The sequence below is a fragment of the Saccopteryx leptura genome, chromosome 13 (assembly GCF_036850995.1).
Source record: "Saccopteryx leptura isolate mSacLep1 chromosome 13, mSacLep1_pri_phased_curated, whole genome shotgun sequence".
Lineage (NCBI taxonomy): Eukaryota > Metazoa > Chordata > Mammalia > Chiroptera > Emballonuridae > Saccopteryx > Saccopteryx leptura.
Window position 1 is genome coordinate 31165569 of NC_089515.1, and position 24867 is coordinate 31190435.

A 24867-nucleotide genomic window follows, 5' to 3' on the forward strand; every position below is an offset into this window, starting at 1 on the left:
TGACTATTTATATAGTCTTTGCACTCCCACCATTCTAGTGAGATTTAATGATTAAGGCCAGAGTTAAATGAACAAATGTGCATAATTTTCCTCATATGTCAGATGATCTGCCAGGTCCTATGACAATATGGGGGACATAATGAAAAAGCTAAAAAGCAACTGAGTTTTCTGGACATGTCTCTCCACTCCAATGGGCATGGAGGCTCCTCTCTGCTTAGGGAAATACTCTCAGGAAAGCTTTATTGAGGCGCTTTCCCTCGAGGCTCAAAGACATAAATAAGCTCTCTCTTGGGTGTGGGTGCTACTAGTCCCATTTTACAGATAAGAAAACAAAGGTGATTTTATTGGGGTCGGAGATTGTAAGCAGATTACTTTGAGGAATGATTTAAGTTTGCAGGAAATGAACAGTTAAGAATAATAAGTTCAGTTTGACGAGGCGGTGGCGTAGTGGATAGGGCATCAGACTGGGATGCGGAGGACCCAGGTTCGAGACCCCGAGGTCGCCGGCTTGAGCGCAGGCTCATCTGGTTTGAGCAAAAGCTCACCAGCTTGGACCCAAAGTCTCTGGCTGGAGCAAGGGGTTACTTGGTCTGCTGAAGGGCCACGGTCAAGGCACATATGAGAAAGCAATCAATGAACAACTAAGGTGTCGCAATGCGCAACGAAAAACTAATGATTGATGCTTCTCATCTCTTCGTTCCTGTCTGTCTGTCCCTGTCTATCCCTCTCTCTGTCTCTGAAAAAAAAAAAAAAGAATAATAAGTTCAATTGGTAATTGGGGACAGTTTTTATACCATTAGGGAGTCCTTTGATATACATGCTGGAGAGAAGAGTTTGAAATAACTACAGTAATGGGAATTGAATGATTCAAAAAGCACATTCAAAACACATGAAAGTGCCTCTTACTATGGCTCCCATCTGTCCCTAGGAGATAAAGGTCAGTGAGTACCCGAAAGTCCCCATAAAGTAGCCCTTGGCTTTCAAGAAACTCTGGAGCCATAGGACTGGGTCTTCGCCTTCTCTTGCCCTTGGACTGGTGCCTACAGAGTTTCAGCTGCTGTCGCTGGGGCTGGCCAGGTCCTCACAGCCTCAGGTCCAGGAGTCCAGCACCCAAGACACTAGCCCTAATCTTTGCCACCTCTGATTACGACTTCAGGGATTGGTGCTTACTGGTGAAGGAAGCTTGGAAATAAAGTATTGACAGTATACTTAAATGTCCCTTCTCCCAAGGTAATTATTAACTTATTCCTTCATCTTTTGCAATTCAAAGGATCCCAAATCAAGCACTTTACAGTATTTTCTCACTTAATCCTCCAGCACAGGGGTCGGGAACCTATGGCTCACGAGCCAGATGTGGCTCTTTTGATGGCTGCATCTGGCTCGCAGACAAATCTTTAATAAAAAAGTAATAACGTTAAAAATATAAAACATTCTCATGTATTACAATCCATTCATTTCCTACTGCTCATGTTCATGTTGTGGGTGGCTGGAGCCAATCACAGCTGTCCTCCGGGACAACATCAAATTTTTATTGGATAATGCGTAACATACACAGGTCATTGTATGGCTCTCACGGAATTGCATTTTAAAATATGTGGTGTTCATGGCTCTCTCAGCCAAAAAGGTTCCCGACCCCTGCTCCAGCAGATGTAAATGAAGGCACCATTATTATCTTGAAGTTACAAAAGAAGAAATGGAGAGGCTCAGAGAGGTTAGGTAACTTGTCCAAAGTCACACGGCTGGTAATTAGGGACCCCAATTTTCTGCATATCCCCTGAAGAATCAGCAAAAGGTCTGGCATTAACTGTGTGATGCTGGGCAGGCCAGTGCCTCTCGTTAGACCTTGGTTTGTCATCTGTAGAAGGAGGGAGATGGACCAGTTCTGCAAGGACCTGTTCAGTATTCTTGGACTTCTTACTCGATCTGCCAGACATGTTATACTTGCCTCCAAAGGTTCTTCCGTTCACCACCAGAGTACGCTCTGCCCCCCAAACAGGAGGCACTGAGGACGTCTGACTTCCACTCACTAGTCACCACCCTAATTGATAAAATTCCTTTTTAGAGCAAAAAAATCAATGTGGATCCAAATCCTCTCATTATTTCAAACCTGCTGGGATCCCTCCTCTCTGAAGGCGCACTGGCCTCCAGGCCCACAGGGCTTTCTTGTTTCTAAGCTGTAATGTCCATCTTCCCCTCCAGGTGGCAGCCCTCTTACTGTTGTGCTGACCAGCCATTACCTCTGGCGTTATCATTCCGAGAAGGAAAGATACGGACTTAGGACAAGAGGCCCTGACCTCCTTGTTCCATGATTCCCGCCTCTGAATGTCCGATATAATGAAATCTGGTTCTCCCCTCGAGATAAATCTTAAACTACTCATTCTTTCATTTAAAATTTTTGTTTTCAAGTATTTTATAATATTTGAGTGAAGAAAAAGAAGACTCTTTTTGAAGAATACTTAGAGCAATAGGATGAATCACCATCTTGTGTCATCCTATTTTTATTGGAAATATACAGTATTTCAGCTACACAGTGGGAAGAGTGGGCTTTGGTGAGCTTCCCTGGACAGGAAGCACCAATCACAACGCTGTTGTGGCAAAATGCATGGTGAATTCTCAGCAGTGGTACAAAAGACCTATTAGAGCATAACTCATTACCAGGCAGTGCCTCATCATGTTTCCAAAGTTATTTACTTCTAGAGTCAATCTGCATTTCAGTAAGACTTAAAGTATATCAACTTTCCTAAGGCATCTTTCAATATAATATGAGACATATTTATTTAGTCTGAAAAAATTTAAAATGTCAATAAATTTTTCTAGGCATTTCTTTCCCATGGAGCAATGTAATCCAATCCCAGATGTGCGAAAATCTCTTCTTCACTTTCTGCTTCAAGAAATGTTCTCTGAAAGCAAAACAAAAAATATGTGCCTTCAGATAGTTTTGTCAAGAGTCACAGTGCTAACATAGTTTTGCTTGTCTAATTGTCTTGTCAAAAGGAATTATTGCCAAAACATAATTCCGTGCTTCTGAGCATCAAAAGTCACCTTAACTGACTTCTGTAATTTTTATATTTTCTTACCCAAAAATATGACACTTAATAAATTCAGGTAAAATGATGACAGCCTTATACATTCAGCTAAAGGCACTTGATATTTTTCTCATGGGTCTGTAGTTCTTTTTTTTTTTTTTTTTCTGAAGCTGGAAACGGGGAGAGACAGTCAGACAGACTCCCGCATGCGCCCGACCGGGATCCACCCGGCACGCCCACCAGGGGTGACGCTCTGCCCCTCCGGGGCGTCGCTCTGTCGCGACCAGAGCCACTCTAGCGCCTGGGGCAGAGGCCAAGGAGCCATCCCCAGCGCCTGGGCCATCTTTGCTCCAATGGAGCCTTGGCTGCGGGAGGGGAAGAGAGAGACAGAGAGGAAGGAGTGGGGGGGGGGGGGGTTGAAGAAGCAAATGGGCGCTTCTCCTATGTGCCCTGGCCGGGAATCGATATCTGGACTTCTGCATGCCAGGTCGACGCTCTACCGCTGAGCCAACCAGCCAGGGCAGGTCTGTAGTTCTTAACCACAGTTGTTCATTAGAAACACCTGAAGAAGTTTTTAAAAAAATACTGAAGCCTGAACTATACCCCAGTCTAATGAAATCAGAATCCCAGGAGGGTTCCTGTCAATCAGTCTGTTTAAAAGCTCTGGGTAGTTCTAATATACAGTCAGAAATAAGTATTGTTGCTATCAGTAATGAGCAGAAGCAAGAACTGAATTCTTGTATATGTTGGGTTCTCCTCCCGGCCTTCCACAACCTGCCTTCACCTCCTCCAGTCTTTAAGACCAAACACCATTTCTCCTCCATCCCACAGTGTTGAGTACCTAGGAGACACTTGATTATGTTGAACTACTTGTTTTACCTCAATTTTAAATTATTCTTCAATAGGGTCATGTGAATCTGCCTCCACTCACATGTTCAACATCCTGCCAGCCTCATTGGCTCTCTCTTCTGACAAGAGCACCTTAGTTTTTCTTTGAGAACCCCTCAACCCCCAAATATCAGTCCATGAGGGTCAGGTGGGGCTGATCTCACCTCCAAGCCTGGCCAATCAGAGCCACAGTAATGGGTTCAGGATGGGCACATGGCCCAGGCCTGGTCAGTGAGCATTAGCTAAGGCTCTTACTTGAACTACTAGGAAAGAGGCTCTTCTCTGTTGGGGTGGCTAAACTGGAAGGATGGAACTTATGGGAAAACTCTGCCTAAGAATGAAACAACACCGAGGGAAGCCTACCTGAGCACCTGGATACAGCCATACCTGAAGTTAATATTATGTGGATGCTGCAGTATAAAAGCCAAATTTATCTTCTGTGACTAAGCCATTTGGATTGGGTGTCTGACACGTGTAACTGACACAGCTCTAGGCAGGTACACCTTATTTAGACTATAAGTTCCTAGAGGGCAAAGATTTATGCTTTTAGTTCTTTTATGTCTTTTTTCCCCTCAGAGCTTAGTTTAGTGTCCTTGAGCACTGTAAGAACAGTAGACCTTGGCACTTATGGATTTACTAGTTGAATATTTAACTCTTCATAACTGATAAGATAGTTTATCATTTTGCTGACACATGAATTTGAATTGTGACCATTGCCGGGCTAGCATGCCAAATGAGTAACGAGGCTGGTGAATGAGTCTCACTGACAGCTTAGCAACATCTGATGGCACCTCTGTTGCTCTCTCTGTAATAGACTCTTATTAATAACTTAGGTACATTTGAGGAGTCCTTGAGTGGTATTTGTGACTTAGGGGAGAGGAATCCTTGGTTTTCTTCAGAAATACTTGTTGCAAATACCACGGATATATGTACTAAACTCAATTAATCTTCACTGCTGGACTGGTTCTGGGGACCCTACCAGCTCATCACCTTTGAGCCCAGTGCCCCTGGAGGCCCAGTGTGGGGCCGTGTTCCCGTTAGGATCTTTCCAGACGCCCTCTGCTGTGTGTGATCTGTGGAAACAGGACGCTCTCGGCAAAGGAAACTGAACCTGGACACTAAAATCAGTTTAGGGAAAATGCTCAGGGAGCCAGCCTTGGGGATGGGGTTCGAATAGCCCATCTCAGGGAGACAGCTCTACCTTGGTTTTGTCGTATAAAGCGTGGTTATCCAGAATCATCTTCCGCTCATGGGTGGCATAGCGCCGGAGGTCTCTCTCAAATTGCTGGACAAGAGTTAAATAAAATATGTTACTATCAGGTCTAGAATGTCTTCAGTATTATGTGTTTAGAAATTGCCTAAATCCCTAAAATGAAATATCGATCTCAATGCCAAACATTCCGTGAAGTGAAATTAAACTCTACTAAACATTCTTAAAGCCATATTCTCCCCCAGGGCTGAGCTCGACAATGACTGAGCTCTGTGCTTACAGGTTCACACTAGAATGTAAGCTCAGTGGAAACAGGGACTTGACTTGTTTTGTTCGTAACTATATTCCTCTTCAAATATGCCCGGCACACAGAAGACGTACAACAAATGTTTGTTGAATGAATAAATGGATATTGTGAGGATTGTGTCCAGAATAATATCTAGTCCACAGTGAATGCTGGTTAAATAATTATTGGGGTTTTGTTGATTGTTTTTTAATTGGGACTATCACTATTTCAAAAGAGGATGAGGAGTCAGGAGACCCAGATTCCAGCCTGAATTTTGTCCCTATCTGGCTGTACATCTCTCTCTTTTTTTTTAATAATCTTTTTTAAATTATTTTTTAAATTTATTCATTTTAGAGAGGAGAGAGAGAGACAGAGAGAGAGAGAGAGGAGAGACAAAGAGAGATAAGGAAGGGAGGAGCTGGAAGCCTCAACTCCCATATGTGCCTTGACCAGGCAAGTCCAGGGTTTCGAACTGGCGACCTCAGCATTTCCAGGTCGATGCTTTATCCACTGAGCCACCACAGGTCAGGCATAGCCATGTACATCTCTTGATAAGTCACCTAGTCTCTGAATCTTGGTTGGTCAAACAGGATGATGGATGAAGTGCATGACTAAGGTCACCTCTGACTTGAACAGCCTCTTATATGAGCGTCTGTAAAACTGAGGTTCCTAGCACCTGCCCCAGAGTAGCATCTCCTATGATCAGGGTGGACTCTGAAGCTTCAGAGAGCATACCCTGAAGCCTGAGTTAGAGGACAGGAAAGCCTTGGGGCAGGAGGACAATCAGTGGTGTTCTTGTTGAGGTTAATTTTCCTGAGAAACATAAATCTAGAAATATTGTCCTTTCCATGTGGGAATCTGGTGAAAGCATGGGATAATTGCGCCCTCTAGTGGCAATGAACCATTTTTAATTAAAAAAAAATTTTTTTATTACCGGAAAGCTGGTGGCAGCTGGGAACTGCCCTTCTCGACCACTACCTGGGTGTATGAGAAGACAGAAGGGCTTGTAATGCCGTACAGGGGAAGCCAGGGGTGTGGGAAATTGGGGTGAAGCAGATTCTTGGTGCTGGTGAAAATAGTGGGGTATTGCTTAGCACAAGTCCGCCTCCTCAGCCCTGGGTCACTCTCCTCCTGTCTTCCGCACTTAGAATATGGCTGCTTACACTGTGCCAACGAGTCTGGAGAGGGAGGGGATCATGGAGACAGAGAGAAGCTGCACTTGGCCCCCCAGTTTTGTGTGGTGAGAGATATATTCCTGGACTCTTGTGTTAAAACATCAGCAGGATTTTCCCATAGACTGTTAGGAATTATAATGATGGCTCTCATTTGAAGAGTAATAATATTTACTCAACAAATATTTGTTGAGCATCTATTATGTGCCAGGCATGTTCTGGGAGCTTCGAATAATTCCAGCCCCAAAGCAAAGACACCTGACGTTTAACTCATGGTTGAGGACAGTTCATTTGCATTATGTCATTCATCCTCCATATAAAGACCTCCAAGAACTCATTTCTCTGCAAAGAACAGCCGGCTGCTTTGGGACAGCGTAGGGAACATAGTTCAGGAGCTAGAGCATGTGCTAATGCGACTCAAAGTACGGGCACCATCTCTGTGACTACAAAGTGACCGGAGCTGGGAGCTGCCGATTGGCTAGCCTGACCACATACTTGGCATGTGCTGAGGGCATTGCCAGCTTCCTCTCACCGAATCTCTGTGAACCAGGGAGGCGGCTGAGGTCATCAGCCTCACTTTCCTGATGGGAAAACTAAGACTTAAAGGACATCGGGAACTTGTCCTAGATCACCCAGCTGCTGAGAGGCAATGCAGGGACTTGGAAACAGGTCTCAAATGGCCAAGCCTATGCTCTTAGCCTCCACGCTGCTTTCTCTACTTCAGTGGTTGTCACACCTCAGTTGCATTGAATCACCTGAAGGGCTTGTTGAAATACAAATTGCTGAGTACTATCCGCAGAGTGTCTCATCAGTAAGTCTGGGTGGGGTGGAGAATTTACATGTCTCACCCCAGTAAGGCTGAAGCTGCTGGTCCAGGGACCACACGGTGAGAAAAACTGTTCTAAATTAAGTTGTTTCACTTGAATGTGTGTGGGTGGAATGCCTGACTTAGAAGTTTCTGGGCACTGCCTCCCCTCTTGTCATTCTGCCCCTACTGCCATTGTCACTCCTCTGGGCCACTGTCCCACAGATCCAGATAGTGCTTACCCGGGAGCCGGTCCAGCCCAGCAGAGCAAAGGCACGGCGCTCATAGGGGCACACGACCAGGTCCACACGGATGGCCTTCCAGGGCATTCCTTCCTGCTGGCTGGGCTTGCCGCCGTCTACTCTCTGATGGTGCAACTTTAAAATCAGAAAGCACTTTTGGAAATGATCTAAAGCATCCACCTTCCTGCTAGGCAACTTGAACTTGTCAAATGTTGATTCCACAAGGTCATAGTATAAAAGTAATCCCTGAAAACAAACAGAAAGATGTCAGGAAGAGTCCCCGATGGACAAGGTCTGCCATTTTATATCAGACTCTTAATGAGTGCTCTTGATGAAAGCTTTATAGATTCAAGCTTTGGTGTGTTTTGTCCTTGAGTTGTGAGCTCACCGGGCCACACTCGGAGAGGAAGCCGGGATGTGGGTGTATTATCTTCCCTCTGCAGCAGAGGAATTTGGCAATTCGAGAGGCCCAGCCAAGGCCACTTCATGCAGAGATGCCAGATCATCTAACCAACAACTTGCCTCACCGACCATAAGCAACAACCAGGCTGTCTGTACATGGCTACTTTGACTCAGTGCCCCGGCTTACTGGGCTCAAAGGGTGTGGCTGGAGGCTGAGCCTCACTTTGGAGCAGGATGACCGGCTTGCTAGGGAGTGCTTTGTTTCTCTGTCCGCTTGGGAAAGTGAGCTAATGTCAGTTTCACCTAACATTGCCTGGTTAGTAAGTAAACAAGTCATTCTAAGATGTGTCCAGTGAGTTGCCATCCTCTAATTTAGCTGCTGGAATTCCTTGTGGCACAGGGCCGGATGTGGGGTGGGGAGGCAGAAACATGCAATTAACCAGAGGCAGATTAAGGTTGGTTGAGGTCCCGGGCACAGAAGAAAATATTGAGCCCCTTAAAAAAAGAGAGACAGGGGAAAAAAAAACATGTTAACCATATTTTTAAATAAATAAAAATTATTATGTACTATTAATGTTGAAATTGCACAGATGAAAGCAAAGTTGGTGTCATTAGAAGAAAGTGTAAAGTGGGGCCTTTCAGAAGTCAGGGCCTACGTGTACACCTGGTGCGCCCACAGTTAAATCCGCCTCTGCAATTAACTACTAAATCGGAGCACAACTAAAACAGCAAATAACCTCAAAATAATTAAATCATAGTTATTAGACTGTGTAATTCGTTATCATGTATTCCAGGGGTCGGGAACCTATGGCTCACGAGCCAGATGTGGCTCTTTTGATGGCTGCATCTGGCTCGCAGACAAATCTTTAATTAAAAAAAAAAGTAACATTAAAAATATAAAACATTCTCATGTATTACAATCCATTCATTTCCTATCGCTCATGTTCATGGTTGCAGGTGGCTGGAGCCAATCACAGCTGTCCTCCGGGATAACACCAAATTTTTATTGGATAATGTGTACCATACACAGGTCGTTGTATGGCTCTCACGGAATTACAGTTTAAAATATGTGGCGTTCATGGCTCTCTCAGCCAAAAAGGTTCCCGACCCCTGATATATTCTTTAGGTCAGATGTTCTCAAATTCAATCATCAGAACCATTGGGAAGGTTTGTTAGAGCAGTTTTCAGGGCCCTGTCCCCAGAGCGATTCAGTGCGGGGAGGGAGAGGGAGAATGTGCATTTCTAACAAGCTTCCAGGTGATGCTGATGTTGCTGGTCAAAGGACTAACTGTACTTCGAGGGTCACTGACTCAGTTTGTTATTGTTATTAGAAATGCTTTTCATTTCTCCTGCAACCTAAGATACATTGTTTTATTTGGACTGAAGGCTTTGAGGAGAGAACACTTTTCCTTTTGCTGATCTAAAAGGGAAATTTTTTGCCCTGGGCCTCAGTGCCTCCTGAGGAAAGGTATTAAGAACAGACATCATTTGAAGTGGGGAGGACCACTAATGTCAGGAAGAGCCTCGGGGGGGGGGGGGTGACAAATCTTGCCATAGATAAAGCTAATAATCAGCTTGGAAAACACAATTCCACTTTTCAATGAAACTTACCAGAATTAGTATGTATAGCAGCCTTTCGTGTAAGTTTGAATTATGTACATTTGAAAAGGGAGCTACTAAAATATTAAAAAGTCTCACGTTGGAGCCAAATTTGCAATAACACCTACCACCCTGTTGTTAAAAATCCACAAAGCAGGCTTCCTAATAGTTGTACACTGTTTGCACCATCGCCACGTGGCAGCGACACTTTGGCTGGAATAAATTATGGGCCCTCCTTGGTGGGGCTTTGCCTGGAGTTTTGCATGGTGCTTGGGACGCATCCCTGGAGTGACACGCTCCTGTCTGCTCATACAGAAGGTTCCACCTGTCCAGGGCATGGCTCTCAACGCCCACACCACCCCTGAGGCCACCTCCGCTCTCTGTCCTGGGCCTCTCTATACTCTGCTGTAATTCCTTCCTTGTTTCCCCCTGCCCCCACCCTTTCTCTTTAGGTAACTTCTAACCTTGTTTGAAAACTCCTTTGAAGGTTTGAGCCCCAGTTCCCCATCAATTCCCACAGGTGGACTGGATTTCACATCAGCATGCTCCTCTGTTTCCTGCTGGCAACCCTGGAAACCGAAGGACTCCTGACAAGAAGAAGGGCACTTCCTTGCCCCTGTGCCCGCCTCCCCAGGGGACAGAGTAGCCTGCTCTCTGGGCAGCTGACAGGGGCAGGGTAGATGTGTTCAGCCCTCAACCTACCCTCCCTCAAAGAAGGGGGCTCGTTGCCTGGCATTTAGTCTCAGGCTGCCCACTGAGCAGGGAGGGTGGCGAGGCTGGAGCTTGGGCAGATTTGATAGTCAGGATCTATCCAATCTGTGGTTTCAATTCTCTCTAACCCCTTCTCATAAGATGCGGCACTCCCTAACCTTGCTCTGTCCCCGCTCCCAGCTCCCTGATCTTCAGAGAGCATGCTCTTTATTTTGTTTGCAGGTTTAATGCCTCTGGATGTGCAAGGCAGAGACACAGCCGCCTGGGCTGCTGTGCTGATAGGAGAATTGTGTATAAACAAGATACATGTTCATAACGTGGACTCTGGAACCCAGAGCAGGCAGTCTCGTTGCATGTCATGTGGCGTTGTGTTAGTGGTTGCAAATAATTAAGAATCAATTAGTCATTATATGATTGTGAGATAAATAGTGTGCAAAATTCAATAGCATTAATACAATGCTTGAGTGCCGAACACCCACTTTTGATCTTTTTTCTTACCATCTTTTCCCATAAGTTTATCACTTTGGGTAAAAGTTGTTGTTCTTCTTCCTCTGTTGATCCTGGGCTGGTAATTAAAAAATCCACATCATGCCCAATCTTCTTACCCCTGATTAAAAAAAAAAAGAAATGGAAATAAATCATTCATTCATTCATTCATTCATTCATTGGCTTAACTAATATTTTTGAGTGCCTGCTTTGCGCCGGGCACCACGCACTGGTTGTCACCGAGCACTAAGCTCTAAAAACTTAGTGGGGAAAACAGGCATACAAATAAATTACTGTCCATGAATCTCTGAGGAGAAGTGCCTAGCCCAGCCTGGGGAGGAGGGAGTCAAGGAAAGCTTTCTGGAGGAGGTAGCATCTAAATTGAATCTTCAGGAATGAGAAGAAATCAGCCAGGTGACGATTTGAGGAAAGCCAATGTGAACAGAAGGGTCTGGCTGTGCAAAGTCACAGAGTTAAGAAACAGCCCTGTCTGTGCAGAAAATTTCGAGCCATTTGGGGTTGCGGGAGTAAAATATGAAGTGTAGAAATGAGAGGCTGGGCCAGAGCACCAAAGGCGTTCTGTGCCTTCTGAACACAGGGAGCCACTGAAGGTGTTAGAGCAGGGGAGACAAAGGCAACCCTCATTACTTACCTCCGGAATCCTCCAGTCACAGTGACAAAGGCATCTGGAAGAAACGCCCAGACCGCCTCTTTAACCAGCATGCCCACAGCCTCTGCTTCTGCCTTGGTCACACAGCTGACAAGGTCTTCATAATAGAGGAATCCTAAGAGGCCATTGGACAGGTCAATGGAGAGAGTGACATGTCTCATGTGAACTGACCAGCCCTCAGTAGGAAGGGATTCTGTCCCCACATACAGCTGACATGGCTATGGGCGACAATGCCAGCTTGCCTGGAGAGACCAGTAATTTCTGTTCTCTTGGTTATGAATTTTTCATGGTAGCAATGGCTCTTTGCGTTCTGACTGAGAGGCTCACGATTTCCAGACTACTATTCAAAAAAAGATGGGGGGGGGTATCAAAAGTTCTTGCTTCTGATGAGCTTAAATTTATTCCTTGTCATTTCACCCATCACTGGCCGCTTGGAAAGATATTGGTCCTTATCCAAATCTACTGGTCCTTCTTTCTTACCTCCAGGATTATGGAAGGGTGGAGGCAGGAAGGCCATTTGGCTTAAACACCATGGTCACCAAATTCTCAAATCTAAGCATCACACATTATCTCTAAATGAGGACAGTCGCATAAACAGGTCGGCAGGACCAAGACGACAAGATGATGGTCACAGTAATACAACTATTAACTGTGGCCAACACCAACCCACACTGCTTGTGAAATACTGCTGTGTCTATTCATTTCTTTTGCCCATTTTTGGATTGGATTGTTTGTCTTCCTAGTATTAAGTTTTACAAGTTCTTTATAAATTTTGGTTATTAACCCCTTATCAGACGCATTGTCAAATATATTCTCCCATTGTGTAGTTTGTCTTTTTATTCTGTTCTTATTGTCTTTAGTTGTGCAGAAGCATTTTAGTTTGATAAAGTCCCATTTGTTTATCCTGTCTTTTATTTCACTTGCCTGTGGAGACAAATCAGCAAATATATTGCTTTGAGAGATGTCAGAGAGCTTACTGCCTATGTTTTCTTCTAAGATGCTTATGGTTTCACGGCTTACTTTTAAGTCTTTTATCCATTTTGAGTTTATTTTTGTGAATGGTGTAAGTTGGTGGTCTAGTTTCATTTTTTTGCAGGTAGCTGTCCAATTTTCCCAACACCATTTGTTGAAGAGGCTGTCTTTACTCCAATGTATGCTCTTACCTCCTTTGTCAAATATCAGTTGTCAATAAAAGTGTGGGTTTATTTCTGGGTTCTCAATTCTGTTCCATTGATCTATATGCCTGTTCTTATGCCAGTACCAGGCTGTTTTGAGTACAATGGCCTTATAATATAACTTGATATCCGGAAGTGTGATACCTCCCATATTATTCTTCCTTTTCAAGATTGCTGAGGCTATTTGTGTTCTCTTTTGGTTCCATATAAATTTTTGGAATATGTGTTCTATATCTTTGAAGTAAGTCATTGGTATTTTAATCGGTATTGCATTGAATTTATAAATTGCTTTGGGTAATACAGACATTTTAATGATGTTTATTCTTCCTAACCATGAGCACGGTATATGCCTCCACTTGTTTGTATCTTCCCTGATTTCTTTTATCAATGCTTTGTAATTTTCCGAGTACAAGTCTTTAATCTCCCTGGTTAAATTTATTCCTAGGTACTTTATTTTTTTGGTTTCAATGGTAAAGGGGATTGATTCCTTAATTTCTCTTTCTGACAGTTCATTGTTAGTGTATAAAAATGTCTCTGATTTCTGAGTATTGATTTTATATCCTGCCACCTTGCTGAATTCATTTATCAGGTCCAGTAGTTTTTTGACTGAGACTTTAGGGTTTTCTATATACAATATCATATCATCTGCAAATAATGATAGTTTTACTTCTTCTTTTCCAATTTGGATGCCTTTTATTTCTTTTTCTTGTCTGATTGCTGTGGCTAGGACTTCCAGAACTATGTTGAATAAGAGTGGTGAAAGGGGGCACCCCTGCCTTGTTCCTGATCTTAAGGGGATTGCTTTTAATTTTTGCCCATTTAGTATGATATTGGCTGTGGGTTTGTCATAGATGGCCTTTATCATGTTGAGGTATGTTCCCTGTATTCCCACTTTGCTGAGAGTTTTGATCATGAATGGGTGCTGGATTTTATCAAATGCTTTTTCTGCATCTATTGAAATTATCATGAGGTTTTTCTCCTTCCTTTTGTTTATGTGATGAATCACATTGATTGATTTGCGAATATTGTATCAGCCTTGCCTCCCAAGAATAAATCCCACTTGATCATGGTGTATGATTTTTTTCATATATTGCTGGATCTGGTTTGCTAATATTTTGTTGAGGATTTTTGCATCTAAATTCATCAGGGATATTGGCCTATAATTTTCTTTTTTTGTGTTGTCTTTGCCTGGTTTTGGAATCAGAATTATGCTAGCCTCATAAAAGGAGCTTGGAAGTCTTCTTTCCTCTTGAATTTTTTGAAATAGCTTGAGAAGGATAGGAGTTAGTTCTTTGAATATTTGTTAGAATTCACTTGTGAAGCCATCAGGCCCAGGACTTTTCTTTTTTGGGAGTTTTTTGATAGCTGTTTCAATCTCATTTGTTGTAATTGGTCTGTTTAGGTTTTCTGATTCTTCCAGATTGATTTTTGGAAGATTATATGTTTCAAGGAATTTGTCTATTTCATCTAGGTTGTCTAGTTTTTTGGCGTACAGTTCTTCATAGTATTTTCTTACAATATTTTGTATTTCTGTTGTGTCAGTTGTTATTTCTCCACTCTTGTTTCTAATTTTATTTATTTGAGTCCTCTCTCTTTTTTTCTTGGTGAGTCTGGTTAAAGGTTCATCGATCTTGTTTACCTTTCAAAGAACCAGCTCCTGGTTTCATTGATCCTCTGTATTGTTTCTTTAGCCTCTATGTCATTTATTTCTGCTCTGATCTTTATTATTTCCTTCCTTCTACTAGCTCTGGGCTTTACTTGCTGTTCTTTTTCTAGTTCTTTTAGATGTAGGGTCAAGTCATTTATTTGAGATTTTTCTAGCTTCTTGAGGTATGCCTGTAATGCTATAAACTTCCCTTTCAGGACTGCTTTTGCTATGTCCCATAAATTTTGAGTTGATGTATGCTCATTATCATTTGTTTCTAGGAATTTTTTAATTTCTTCTTTGATCTCATTGTTCACCCATTTGTTATTTAATAACATGCATCAGTCTGAACACTTTCTCTCTCTCTTCTTTGTTTCTTTTTGAAGCCACATTTTATTTATTGCAATATGCACATTATGGTACGTTTGGAGTCTGATCTGAAAAACAGTGTTTCAGGGGAGTTGCTGTTGAGTGGCCTCAAAGTTTCAGTTACGCGAGACGACCGTGTTCCTGAGCTGCGCTGTTCAGCACTGTCCTGCTGTTAGCAATACTGTATTCTGTTGTGCGTGTGAACCACGAAGATTTGGTTCGTTTTCTCTCATGTTGCTTGTTTCTTTTCATTGCTTAAACAGAGAATAGCTGCTTTCTTTTATTTCTAGTCTTTTCTCCTAAATGACCCCTTTACTTTCAAAACATTAAAAATGTTGATAACGTCATTATTCGTCATCACTCAGAAACCATGAGCTCATGGCTGTGAATGGGGTGCCCTTTCAAATACAGTAAAATTGCATTTCTATATTTAAAATATATACAGTTTTTTTTTTACTGTGTATTAACATTTCTTTATTTTAAAAAAAGTTTACCAGGACCCTCTCTTAAATGGAAGTGACCAACCCACTTTCAACCTCCAGGAGGCCCAACCAGGCTCTCAAGATACCTGCGTCAACACATTCTTCTCAGATGAATGAGTCTGGCTGGGTAGATCAATCCTGTTCTGGATTTCCACCATTTCCTTTCTGTGTCCTGGTGTTCTATGTGTTCTAAAACAGGTCCATATTTGTGCCAGGCAACAGCTCTAGTCTGTTCAAATATTCTTACTTGCCAATCCTTCATGTCAAGTTTCTACCCTTGACTCTTCACCGATGCCTCTTACCCAGCTGAGACCCAAGGGGTAAAAGGGTCAGTTCAGTAAGAACCAGATCAACAGTGCAACCTAGTTTGCCATCCAGACATAAAGGAATGACAACCACCATGAAGAGCATATTGGCTCTGTGCCTGGTCCAAGGCTGAGTAAGTACAGGAACTGGAGCTTTGCCTCCATTATCTGAGTCAATTCCCACTTAAGTACCAATGTTACCTCCCTTTTATAGATGAAGTGCTTAGGATCAAAGATGTTAATTAACAAACGTACTTATGATCACATAGCTAGAGAATGCTGGAGCCAGGATTTGGACCCAGGGCTGTCTAATTCCAAAAACATTTGCTTTTAATCATCGCGTGAAACAAGGCCCAACGAGCAGCTCAGCTCCCCAAGATCAGAGTTGAAATTCAACCTACTTGGAGCTCTACCGCAGCTGGCCCAGCATGGCAGCAATGGGAGACTTTCAGGAGACACGCTTACCTGCTTTCTGCATTCGTGTGAATTTCAGGGTCTTGTCTGACCTTATTTTACTCAGGGTTCTGAAACCCATCCTGAACCATTTCTCAGATGTCTTTAATCCCACTCCAAATACAGAAGTAAAGAGCTGAAATGGAAGGAAGAGCATGTCTTCAGTTCTAAAATAATCATGACAATGAAGTGATACTTTTCAAGGTCAAGGGATGAAGAGAAGTATAAACAAATCTCTAACTCGATGTCTTCTGAATATGACAAGTGGGTGGGAGATAGTAATTTTTAATTTTTTAAATACAATTATATAGGCTTCAGGTGTATAATTCTATAACACATCATCTGTATATTGTACTGTGTGTTCACCACCCCAAGTCAAGTCTCCTTCCATCATTTTTGCTTCAGGAGGGTCCTTTCCTGATGAATGAAACAGACGTGAGGAGGCAGGTTCTGGCATCTGCATGGGGCTCCCCTGTAACCTGATCGTGGGATGGCCTGTGCTGTCAACATGTGACAACAGCTATCCCCATCGGCCACTCCCCTTTGCCAAATGTCTCTCACACACACTCACGCTGTGCATATTTATCCTAACAATTTAAAGAGGGATGTGCACGTAGGTTGCATAAGTTCTCCACCGTCAGACAACTGGTAAGTGGCAGAGCCCAGGCTCAGACCCGGCCCGCTGCACTCCAAGCCCAGGCTCCTGCACACAACCACCTTTTAGGCCTATCGCTTCTGAACTGAAGGGATTAGCAGAAGTCTCTGCAATTCCAAGGTAAGGAGCATTGGGAGGTAATGATCCCTGCTTCAAAATAGGCAAGGATGGGCCCTGGCTGGTTGGCTCAGCGGTAGAGCGTCGGCCTGGCGTGCAGGGGACCCGGGTTCGATTCCCGGCCAGGGCACATAGGAGAGGCGCCCATTTGCTTCTCCACCACCCCCCCCCTCCTTCCTCTCTGTCTCTCTCTTCCCCTCCCGCAGCCAAGGCTCCATTGGAGCAAAGATGGCCCGGGCACTGGGGATGGCTCCTTGGCCTCTGCCCCAGGCGCTAGAGTGGCTCTGGTCGCAGTGGAGCGATGCCCCGGAGGGGCAGAGCATCGCCCCCTGGTGGGCAGAGTGGCGCCCCTGGTGGGTGTGCCGGGTGGATCCCGGTCGGGCGCATGTGGGAGTCTGTCTGACTGTCTCTCCCCGTTTCCAGCCTCAGAAAAAATACAAAACAAAAACAAAAACAAAACAAAAAAACAGGCAAGGATGCATCACGGAGCTTTCCAACACAGGCTTGCTCTTTAAGAGCGGGGTTGTTTTGCACTATGGCTGAAGTATCCCCTTGACATTTGTACCCATGAGTGACAGACTCCTGGAAGGTAAGGGAATCTGTATCTCATCATAGCACGGCAATAAGCTCTGGCACCCATTCTTACTGAGGCATCTGTATCTTAGACCACTGCTGTGGACTGAATTACCCCCACCTCCAATTCACATGCTGAAGTCCTACCCCTCAATGTGGTGGTATGTGGAGTTGGGGTCATTTAGAGGTAATTAGCTTTAGATGAGGTCATGAGGGTGGGGCCCTAATGATTGGATTAGTGCCTTTATAAGAAGAGACACCAGAAAGCTTGTTCTCCATGTCATGTGAGGGCACATTGAAAAGGAGGCTACCTGCCAGCCAGGAAGTGGGGCCGGACCAGAACCCAACCATGTTGGCACCCTGATCTCAGAATTCAGCCTCCAGAACTGTGAGAAAAAGAAATGTTATTTAAGCCACCTCATCTATGGCATTTTGTTAGACAACCCAAGCTGACTGATACAACCACCTAGAATAAGTAATGGGATTAACTGAAAAACCATTTTCGAGAAATATTTGTAAAATCACTTACTTTGAAGGACTGATATCGTTCATCATTTAACACAGCTTTGACTTCAGCACTTTCTCCATCTTCAATAATTTCCTTCATAGATAGTTGGAAAATATTTTAAATTAGTGATGTTGGACAGCCACACACCAAGAAGTTCAAATTGACAGATCCAATAGCCTGAATTTTCATAAGATACACACCCATTGTGTGAATGTTTCCCTAGTTTATCTGGAGAAAACAAGACAGACATTTTCCTATAATCTTGAAAATTCCAGGTCATTATTTTTCCAAGTGTCACTTTACAATCCTCAGGAACAAAGATACAGAATGAGTCAGGCCCGAATCTACAGAACACCAAACCAGAATACTCACTGACCAAGGTGTGTCTAAATATGTGTGATAATTTTCTTTTCAATAGATATGAACTTGCTGAAACAAGACTTTTCATCTGAGTTAATTAATTCTGGACCCATTGAAAAGCCAATCCAAGGTTCAAGCCCTTATGATGTCTGGCTCAGAGGCACCAGAGGCACCTACCTTCCTCTTGATAGAGTTAGAATTATTTTTCTTAAACAACTGACGTTGCACTTGACCATACTACAACATACTCCCGGATGCCCAACTTGCCATACTGGGTAATCCTTTAACATCATTAAGTAAATAAGCACCCACCCTGGCTCTCTATCTGAAACATACATGTAGTAAGGCAGAATCAACTCCACTGCCTATTATACCCACCAGCATTCTGGAGGGTGATGCCCTCTAATGGAACTGAAGTCCTTCACCCAACCTATGTCTAAAGTCAGAACATCCCCTGCTGTCGAGCTTTGAAGTCACTAGAGTCTTTGACTCTGATTAATAATAACACAGGTGAGGCCCTGGCCAGTTGGCTCAGCGGTAGAGCATCGGCCTGGCGTGCAGGGGACCTGGGTTCGATTCCCGGCCAGGGCACATAGGAGAAGTGCCCATTTGCTTCTCCACCCCCCCTCCTTCCTCTCTGTCTCTCTCTTCCCCTCCCGCAGCCAAGGCTCCATTGGAGCAAAGATGGCCCGGGCGCTGGGGATGGCTCCTTGGCCTCTGCCCCAGGCGCTAGAGTGGCTTTGGTCGCAACAGAGCAATGCCCCCGGAGGGGCAGAGCATTGTCCCCTGGTGGGCAGAGCGTCACCCCTGGTGGGCGTGCCAGGTGGATCTTGGTCGGGCGCATATGGGAGTCTGTCTGACTGTCTCTCCCCGTTTCCAGCTTCAGAAAAATAAAAAAAATAAAAATAAAAAAAATAATACAGGTGAGGTTTTTTTCCACTTGGCTGGCCCCACATAGCTCCAGCTGTCATAATATGAGTTATGGATTCTATCTACCTATCTATTATCTATCTATTTATCTATTTATCTATCTATCTATCTATCTATCTATCTATCTATCTATCTATCTATCATCTATCTTCTACCTATCTATATAATCTATCAAGAGAAACTAAAATAATCATGAATAGATCTACGAAGTTCACAGGGAAATCTATCCCCTTCCCCTCTCTCTCCCCCTGCCTACCCTCTTATCTTCCTATTTGGAGGTGTGTAAAATCACGTTTTACCCTTACCTCTATGATACTCTTCACTTTGTCCCCCAAGCAGGGAATTCCTTCTGTGTCCTTCATACTGACGATTGTGAATGGCAGAGATTTAAGTACGGAAGCTGCTCTCATAAATGCCAGACAGGTGCCTTCATTTTCTCGAAACTCATAATTTTCAGCCAGTACCTCAAAGGCATCCTGAAGAATAAAACCAGATGAGTAAAACATGGTCTCTTTCCTAGCCCCTGAGCCAGTGACCCCTTGCAAATGTCTCTTGCTCTCCTTTAAGTATTGGCACACTGCCTGACCTTTTCTGTGAAGGTCAGCACCTTTGTGCCCTTCCCTTGTTAGACAAGTGGCGTTGGATTGAAAAGACAGGCCACAGAATGTTTTGTAAGAAAACTTTGAGTTCACTGCCATTAGGTATTCAGGAATGATTTAACTAAAGCATGACCTCATGCTCACTGCACCCTGCTAGTCATTACTCAGCATTCATGATCCTTCCCTCTTTGCTTGCTGACTTCCCCACCAGCCTGTGGCCTTGATCACTGGGTATCCCACCCCTTGGATCGTACATAAAACACAGTCAGCACCCAATACGGGCTCATGGGATGACAGGTGCAGCCATAGGTGGCACAGACCCAAGACCCGGGTTATTTCAGGTAGGGCATGTTTGCACTTGTAGCCGAGGAGGAAGTAGCTGCAGCTGTGTGGTATCATTAGCTGCAATTTCCTGGTCTTCCTCACACATGGGGCGCTAGAAGGCTAGAAATGAGACGTTCTGTATTCAATATAGTAGTGAGTGTTTTATCCGCCTGGCGACTGACTCGATGCTGGCAGACAAGCAGTTGTGGGCTTGTTGGACTCATTTGAAACAACTGCCAAACTTCAGAGCTGGATGGGGCTTTACAGATAATCTAGCTAATTTCTAATTGAATGAATGAGAAACAGAGGCTCAGGGAGAGGAAGTGATGTCCTCAAAATAGTTAATATCAGAAAAGTGAGAATCTAGGTCTTTTGGTTCTTAGCAAAAGCTGCTTATGCATTATTGCTATTTCTATGTAATTTGCTCTTACTATGTTTTGGACTAATTACAGTATTTGATTTTTCAGACTATTTGCCTTTCAATAAATACTAATCTATCATCTCTAAAGAATATAATCCACATACATTTGTCTATTTCCACGATAGAAGTAGACCCATTCTTTTTTTTTTTTTTTTCATTTTTCTGAAGCTGGAAACAGGGAGAGACAGTCAGACAGACTCCCGCATGCGCCCGACCGGGATCCACCCGGCACGCCCACCAGGGGGCGACGCTCTGCCCACCAGGGGGCGATGCTCTGCCCCTCCAGGGCGTCGCCATGTTGCGACCAGAGCCACTCTAGCGCCTGAGGCAGAGGCCACAGAGCCATCCCCAGCGCCCGGGCCATCTTTGCTCCAATGGAGCGTTGGCTGCGGAAGGGGAAGAGAGAGACAGAGAGGAAAGCGCGGCAGAGGGGTGGAGAAGCAAATGGGCGCTTCTCCTATGTGCCCTGGCCGGGAATCGAACCCGGGTCCTCCGCACGCTAGGCCGACGCTCTACCGCTGAGCCAACCGGCCAGGGCTAGTGGACCCATTCTTAATAGAAAATCCAGAGATCAGGTGTGGGGTGTGGGGAAGTGTGGGGAAGACTTTCCTAGCTTTTCAGAAAAATTCCTAATTGTAGGTCCACGGAAAGCAGCTGCAAGCCCTTCATTAGCTCTGGGTGATGTGAAGCCATTACCGTGAATCTGTGGTTGCAGTTGTTTAACGTGGTTCTCCTCTGACATGCGTACTGGGAGATCTTCTGTACGGCAAGTGGTGGAGACTTCTGGGGCTCTGGGTTGGGGTTGTCTGGACAGTCTCTTCTCACCTGAACAAATGTATAAACACCCATTTTTAGTGACCATCAATAGTAATAATAATAGATATGTATGTAGAAAAATATTGGAGACAGTTTGATGGCAATTATCTCTGGAAAGAGGATACAATTATAGAAGAGTCAAATTTTATGTTATACGAAGCTCCAATATTTGAATTTGCTCTAATTAACATGTATAATTTTTGCAATCAGGGAAAAAAACATGAAAAAAAGACCATCAATTAAATACCATTTTTCTTTTCCATGGACTTATGTAGCTATGGTTGAAACCTTCTACCTGAGGGTTCTAGAACATTGGTGAAGGATTTTGAATTAAGAGCTTAACTTTCGGCCCTGGCCGGTTAGCTCAGTGGTAGAGCGTCGGCCTGGCGTGTGGGAGTCCCAGGTTCGATTCCGGCCAGGACACACAGGAGAAGCGCTCATCTGCTTCTCCACCCCTCCTCCTCTCCTTCCTCTCTGTCTCTCTCTTCCCCTCCCGCAGCCAAGGCTCCATTGGAGCAAAGTTTGCCCGGGCGCTGGGGATGGCTCCTTGGCCTCTGCCCCAGGCGCTGGAATGGCTCTGATTGTGGCAGAGCATCGCCCCAGATGGGCAGAGCATCGCCCCCTGGTGGGCATGCCAGGTGGATCCCGGTCGGGCACATGCGGGAGTCTGTCTGACTGCCTCCCCGTTTCTAACTTCAGAAAAATACAACAACAACAAAAAAAAAATACAAAAAAAAAAAAAGAGCTTAACTTTCTTAATTTTTTTCTTTATGAATGGTCATATTAGTAAGAAAAAAGTAGGAACTCTCTCCTTCTCTGACTGCCAGAACATCAGGGCTTCAATATTTTGAAGTATTCGGTATAGCTCTCTTCATAAAAATAGCTACCATTTGTTAAGTACCTGTATATATAGGTCAGGCTTTGTGTTAAGTCATATGTACATATGTAATTCTAATCCTCAGAACCATCTTATGAGATAGGCACTATTGTTATTCATATGATAGAGGAGGTAACTAAAGCTCAGAAAAGCTAAGTGACTTGCCCAAGGTCACGAAGGGAGTGAGCAGAGAACCCCAGTCTGTTGATTCTATAACCCCTGCTCCTAACCATTGAGCAAAAGACAATGGCAAACACAACCATGACACTTACGACAAGCCGGTGTTTTCCTGTCATCTCCACTGGTCTTCCAGCTCTCATACATTCTATCAGCCAGGAGACATCGAGGAGCTCTAGCTGTGAGCTGGCTTTTATATTCTGGACCTGAAGCCACTCCAGGACATCTGAACCAGAGTTGTTCTCCGCCACAAGGTGGGTGACGGAATCACTGCAGAATATAAAACACAGTCGCCAGCTGAAGGGGCTTTCGGAGTCAGAAGCTCTCCTCTTTCCTCAAGGTGTTCAGAGTGCTCCGTCGAATAGAGAAAGACATATATAAACTAGACTCGATCATAAGCTTCCATGCAAGGGAATTCTCTTTATTTTAATTTGTGTAGCAGCAGTGGTCTGTGTTACATGTCAGATGCAAGAAAAGTAAACAAAACGTTAGCAGAATTGTGGCGTCAATGAAAAGCCAAGGTCCAGAGACTATGGAAGATGAAAACGTTCTTAAAATAGCACCTAGTAGGCCCTGGCCGGTTGGCTCAGTGGTAGAGTGTCGGCCTGGCGTGCGGGGGACCGGGGTTCGATTCCCGGCCAGGGCACATAGGAGAAGCGCCCATTTGTTTTTCCACCCCCCACCCCCTCCTTCCTCTCTGTCTCTCTCTTCCCTTCCCGCAGCCAAGGCTCCTTTGGAGCAAAGATGGCCCGGGCGCTGGGGATGGCTCCTTGGCCTCTGCCGCAGGCGCTAGAGTGGCTCTGGTCTCATCAGAGCGTCGCCCCTGGTGGGCGTGCCGGGTGGATCCCGGTCGGGTGCATGCGGGAGTCTGTCTGACTGTCTCTCCCCGTTTCCAGTTTAGGGAAAAAAAAAAAAAAAAAATAGCACCTAGCACTGTGCATGGCTTTGGTGTGCCATTTCATTTCATCCAGTGCCTTTGAAACTGCTTGTGGCCCCACAGTAAGAAATACATTTTCTATCATGACCCAAAGTAGAAATAGATATAGATGTAGAAATGCTTGTGATCTCCCACTAAACTGGTCATACAACCTATTAAATGCTGCTATCCATGTGTTTCTGTGATGTGAGACAGGCTAGGCTCTTTTCCTAATGACTGCTGAGCGCACACCGCCTTTCAGCGCTGCCCAAGAACATCACACACATCTTTGTGCTTAACACTCTCAGCTTCTCAGTAAGTGTTATGCCGTCCACCCTTCAAAAATGAGGAAACTGGACAACGGAGAGGTTAGGTGACACCCTGAAGGTCACACACCTAGAAAATGATCTTTATCCTTTTTGATGGTCTTTTCTGGGTCAAGTATGATATTTTGGTTATTAACAAGCCTTCAAGTCAGCATTGGAACCACTGATTTTTCAAGGCTCTTTCAGTTCAAATAGTCTATGAACCTGGGAGCTAACAAGATGCACATCTAAGCATCCAAGAGAAACATAGGATTCTCTTCTTTTTCTTACTTTTCACCCTTAACTTTCTTTTTCTCCTTCTCCTTTGTTTGATTGGCTCCTGGATTTATCGGGTATTTTTTGGTTCACTGTGACATTCACGGCCCTAGGTTCCTTGTGGCGGTGGTAGTGGTGGTGGGATGGAGTGGGTGCAAAAGAAGAAAAAGGAAGTTTCTGGTCATTGGTATCTTAAGTGAAACAGATGGTAGCAATATGCGATGACAAGACATGAGGTACGGACAAGATCTGCATGTGATGTGCAGAGAACGGGAGAGCGTAGTGTGCACTGGGAGACTAGGACGGCTCGTGGAAAAGCACGATTTGTGTCTGGTCTTGAGGGATGGCAGGAATAAAGTACCTGGAAGGCAGAACGTTGGACCCTCTTGGGAGAAAAGGTTCAGAAGCCAGAAGGAAGGTAGAAGTGTGGTCTGGATTGGAGTGAAGGTTTATGGTGAGAGGGAGTTGTAGATGGGGCTGAATCAATAGAGGCAACCACATTGTAAAAGACCTTAAAAGCCCAGCTGGGTCTTATTTTCTGGGATTGTGGAGCCAGGGAACGTTTTTGTGAGTAGGACGCTGAGAGCATTACTGTGATATTTACAAAGACTAGTCTGGTACACACAATGATTTGGAGGGGAGGGTGATGGCTGAGGAGGATTTGGGAGCTACTGAAGTGAATGAAACAATGGACCAAACGTTGGATGACTTGAACCCAGCCTGGTTCCCACAGCACTAGGAAGGAAGGCAGAGAAGACAAATGGTAGAGCTCTGGCATTAGGTCACCTGTCAAAGGCAAAGGGGAGCATAGAGTCAAATATTATTCCGGCATATCAACCACAAAAGTACTAGCATTTTTGGTCAAGTACTAGCACTTTTGGGAGAAACAGGGATTTAAAAAGTTGCAACTTTGAAAAGGTTGGGGAGTAAAATTGAAGTTTTTTTTCAGACCTACTGCATTTGAAAGATGGCAGGAGATCCCAATGAAAATATTCGGTCGACAGTTGGGATCTGAAGCTGGCGCGGGGAGAGGGGTGGGGGCTGGGAGCAGAGCTGAGACCATCTGGATGGCAGGCTGTGCGCCAGG

At 44.4% G+C, this 24867-nt stretch overlaps 1 protein-coding gene across 1 annotated transcript in view; it reads right to left on the reverse strand.

The window, feature by feature from the left end:
* Positions 1-2668: 2668 nt before the first annotated feature.
* Positions 2669-24867, reverse strand: part of DNTT (DNA nucleotidylexotransferase) — a 34941-nt gene continuing 12742 nt past the window's right edge. Inside the window, exons 2-11 of the mRNA XM_066355162.1 lie at positions 22379-22553; positions 21110-21238; positions 19375-19545; positions 17801-17872; positions 15939-16062; positions 11480-11612; positions 10840-10948; positions 7630-7875; positions 5116-5199; positions 2669-2900 (exon numbers count right to left, since the gene is read on the reverse strand). Of these exons, the coding sequence (XP_066211259.1) occupies positions 2814-2900; positions 5116-5199; positions 7630-7875; positions 10840-10948; positions 11480-11612; positions 15939-16062; positions 17801-17872; positions 19375-19545; positions 21110-21238; positions 22379-22553 (1330 nt within the window). The 3' untranslated portion in view covers positions 2669-2813. The remainder of the gene's footprint in view (positions 2901-5115; positions 5200-7629; positions 7876-10839; positions 10949-11479; positions 11613-15938; positions 16063-17800; positions 17873-19374; positions 19546-21109; positions 21239-22378; positions 22554-24867) is intronic.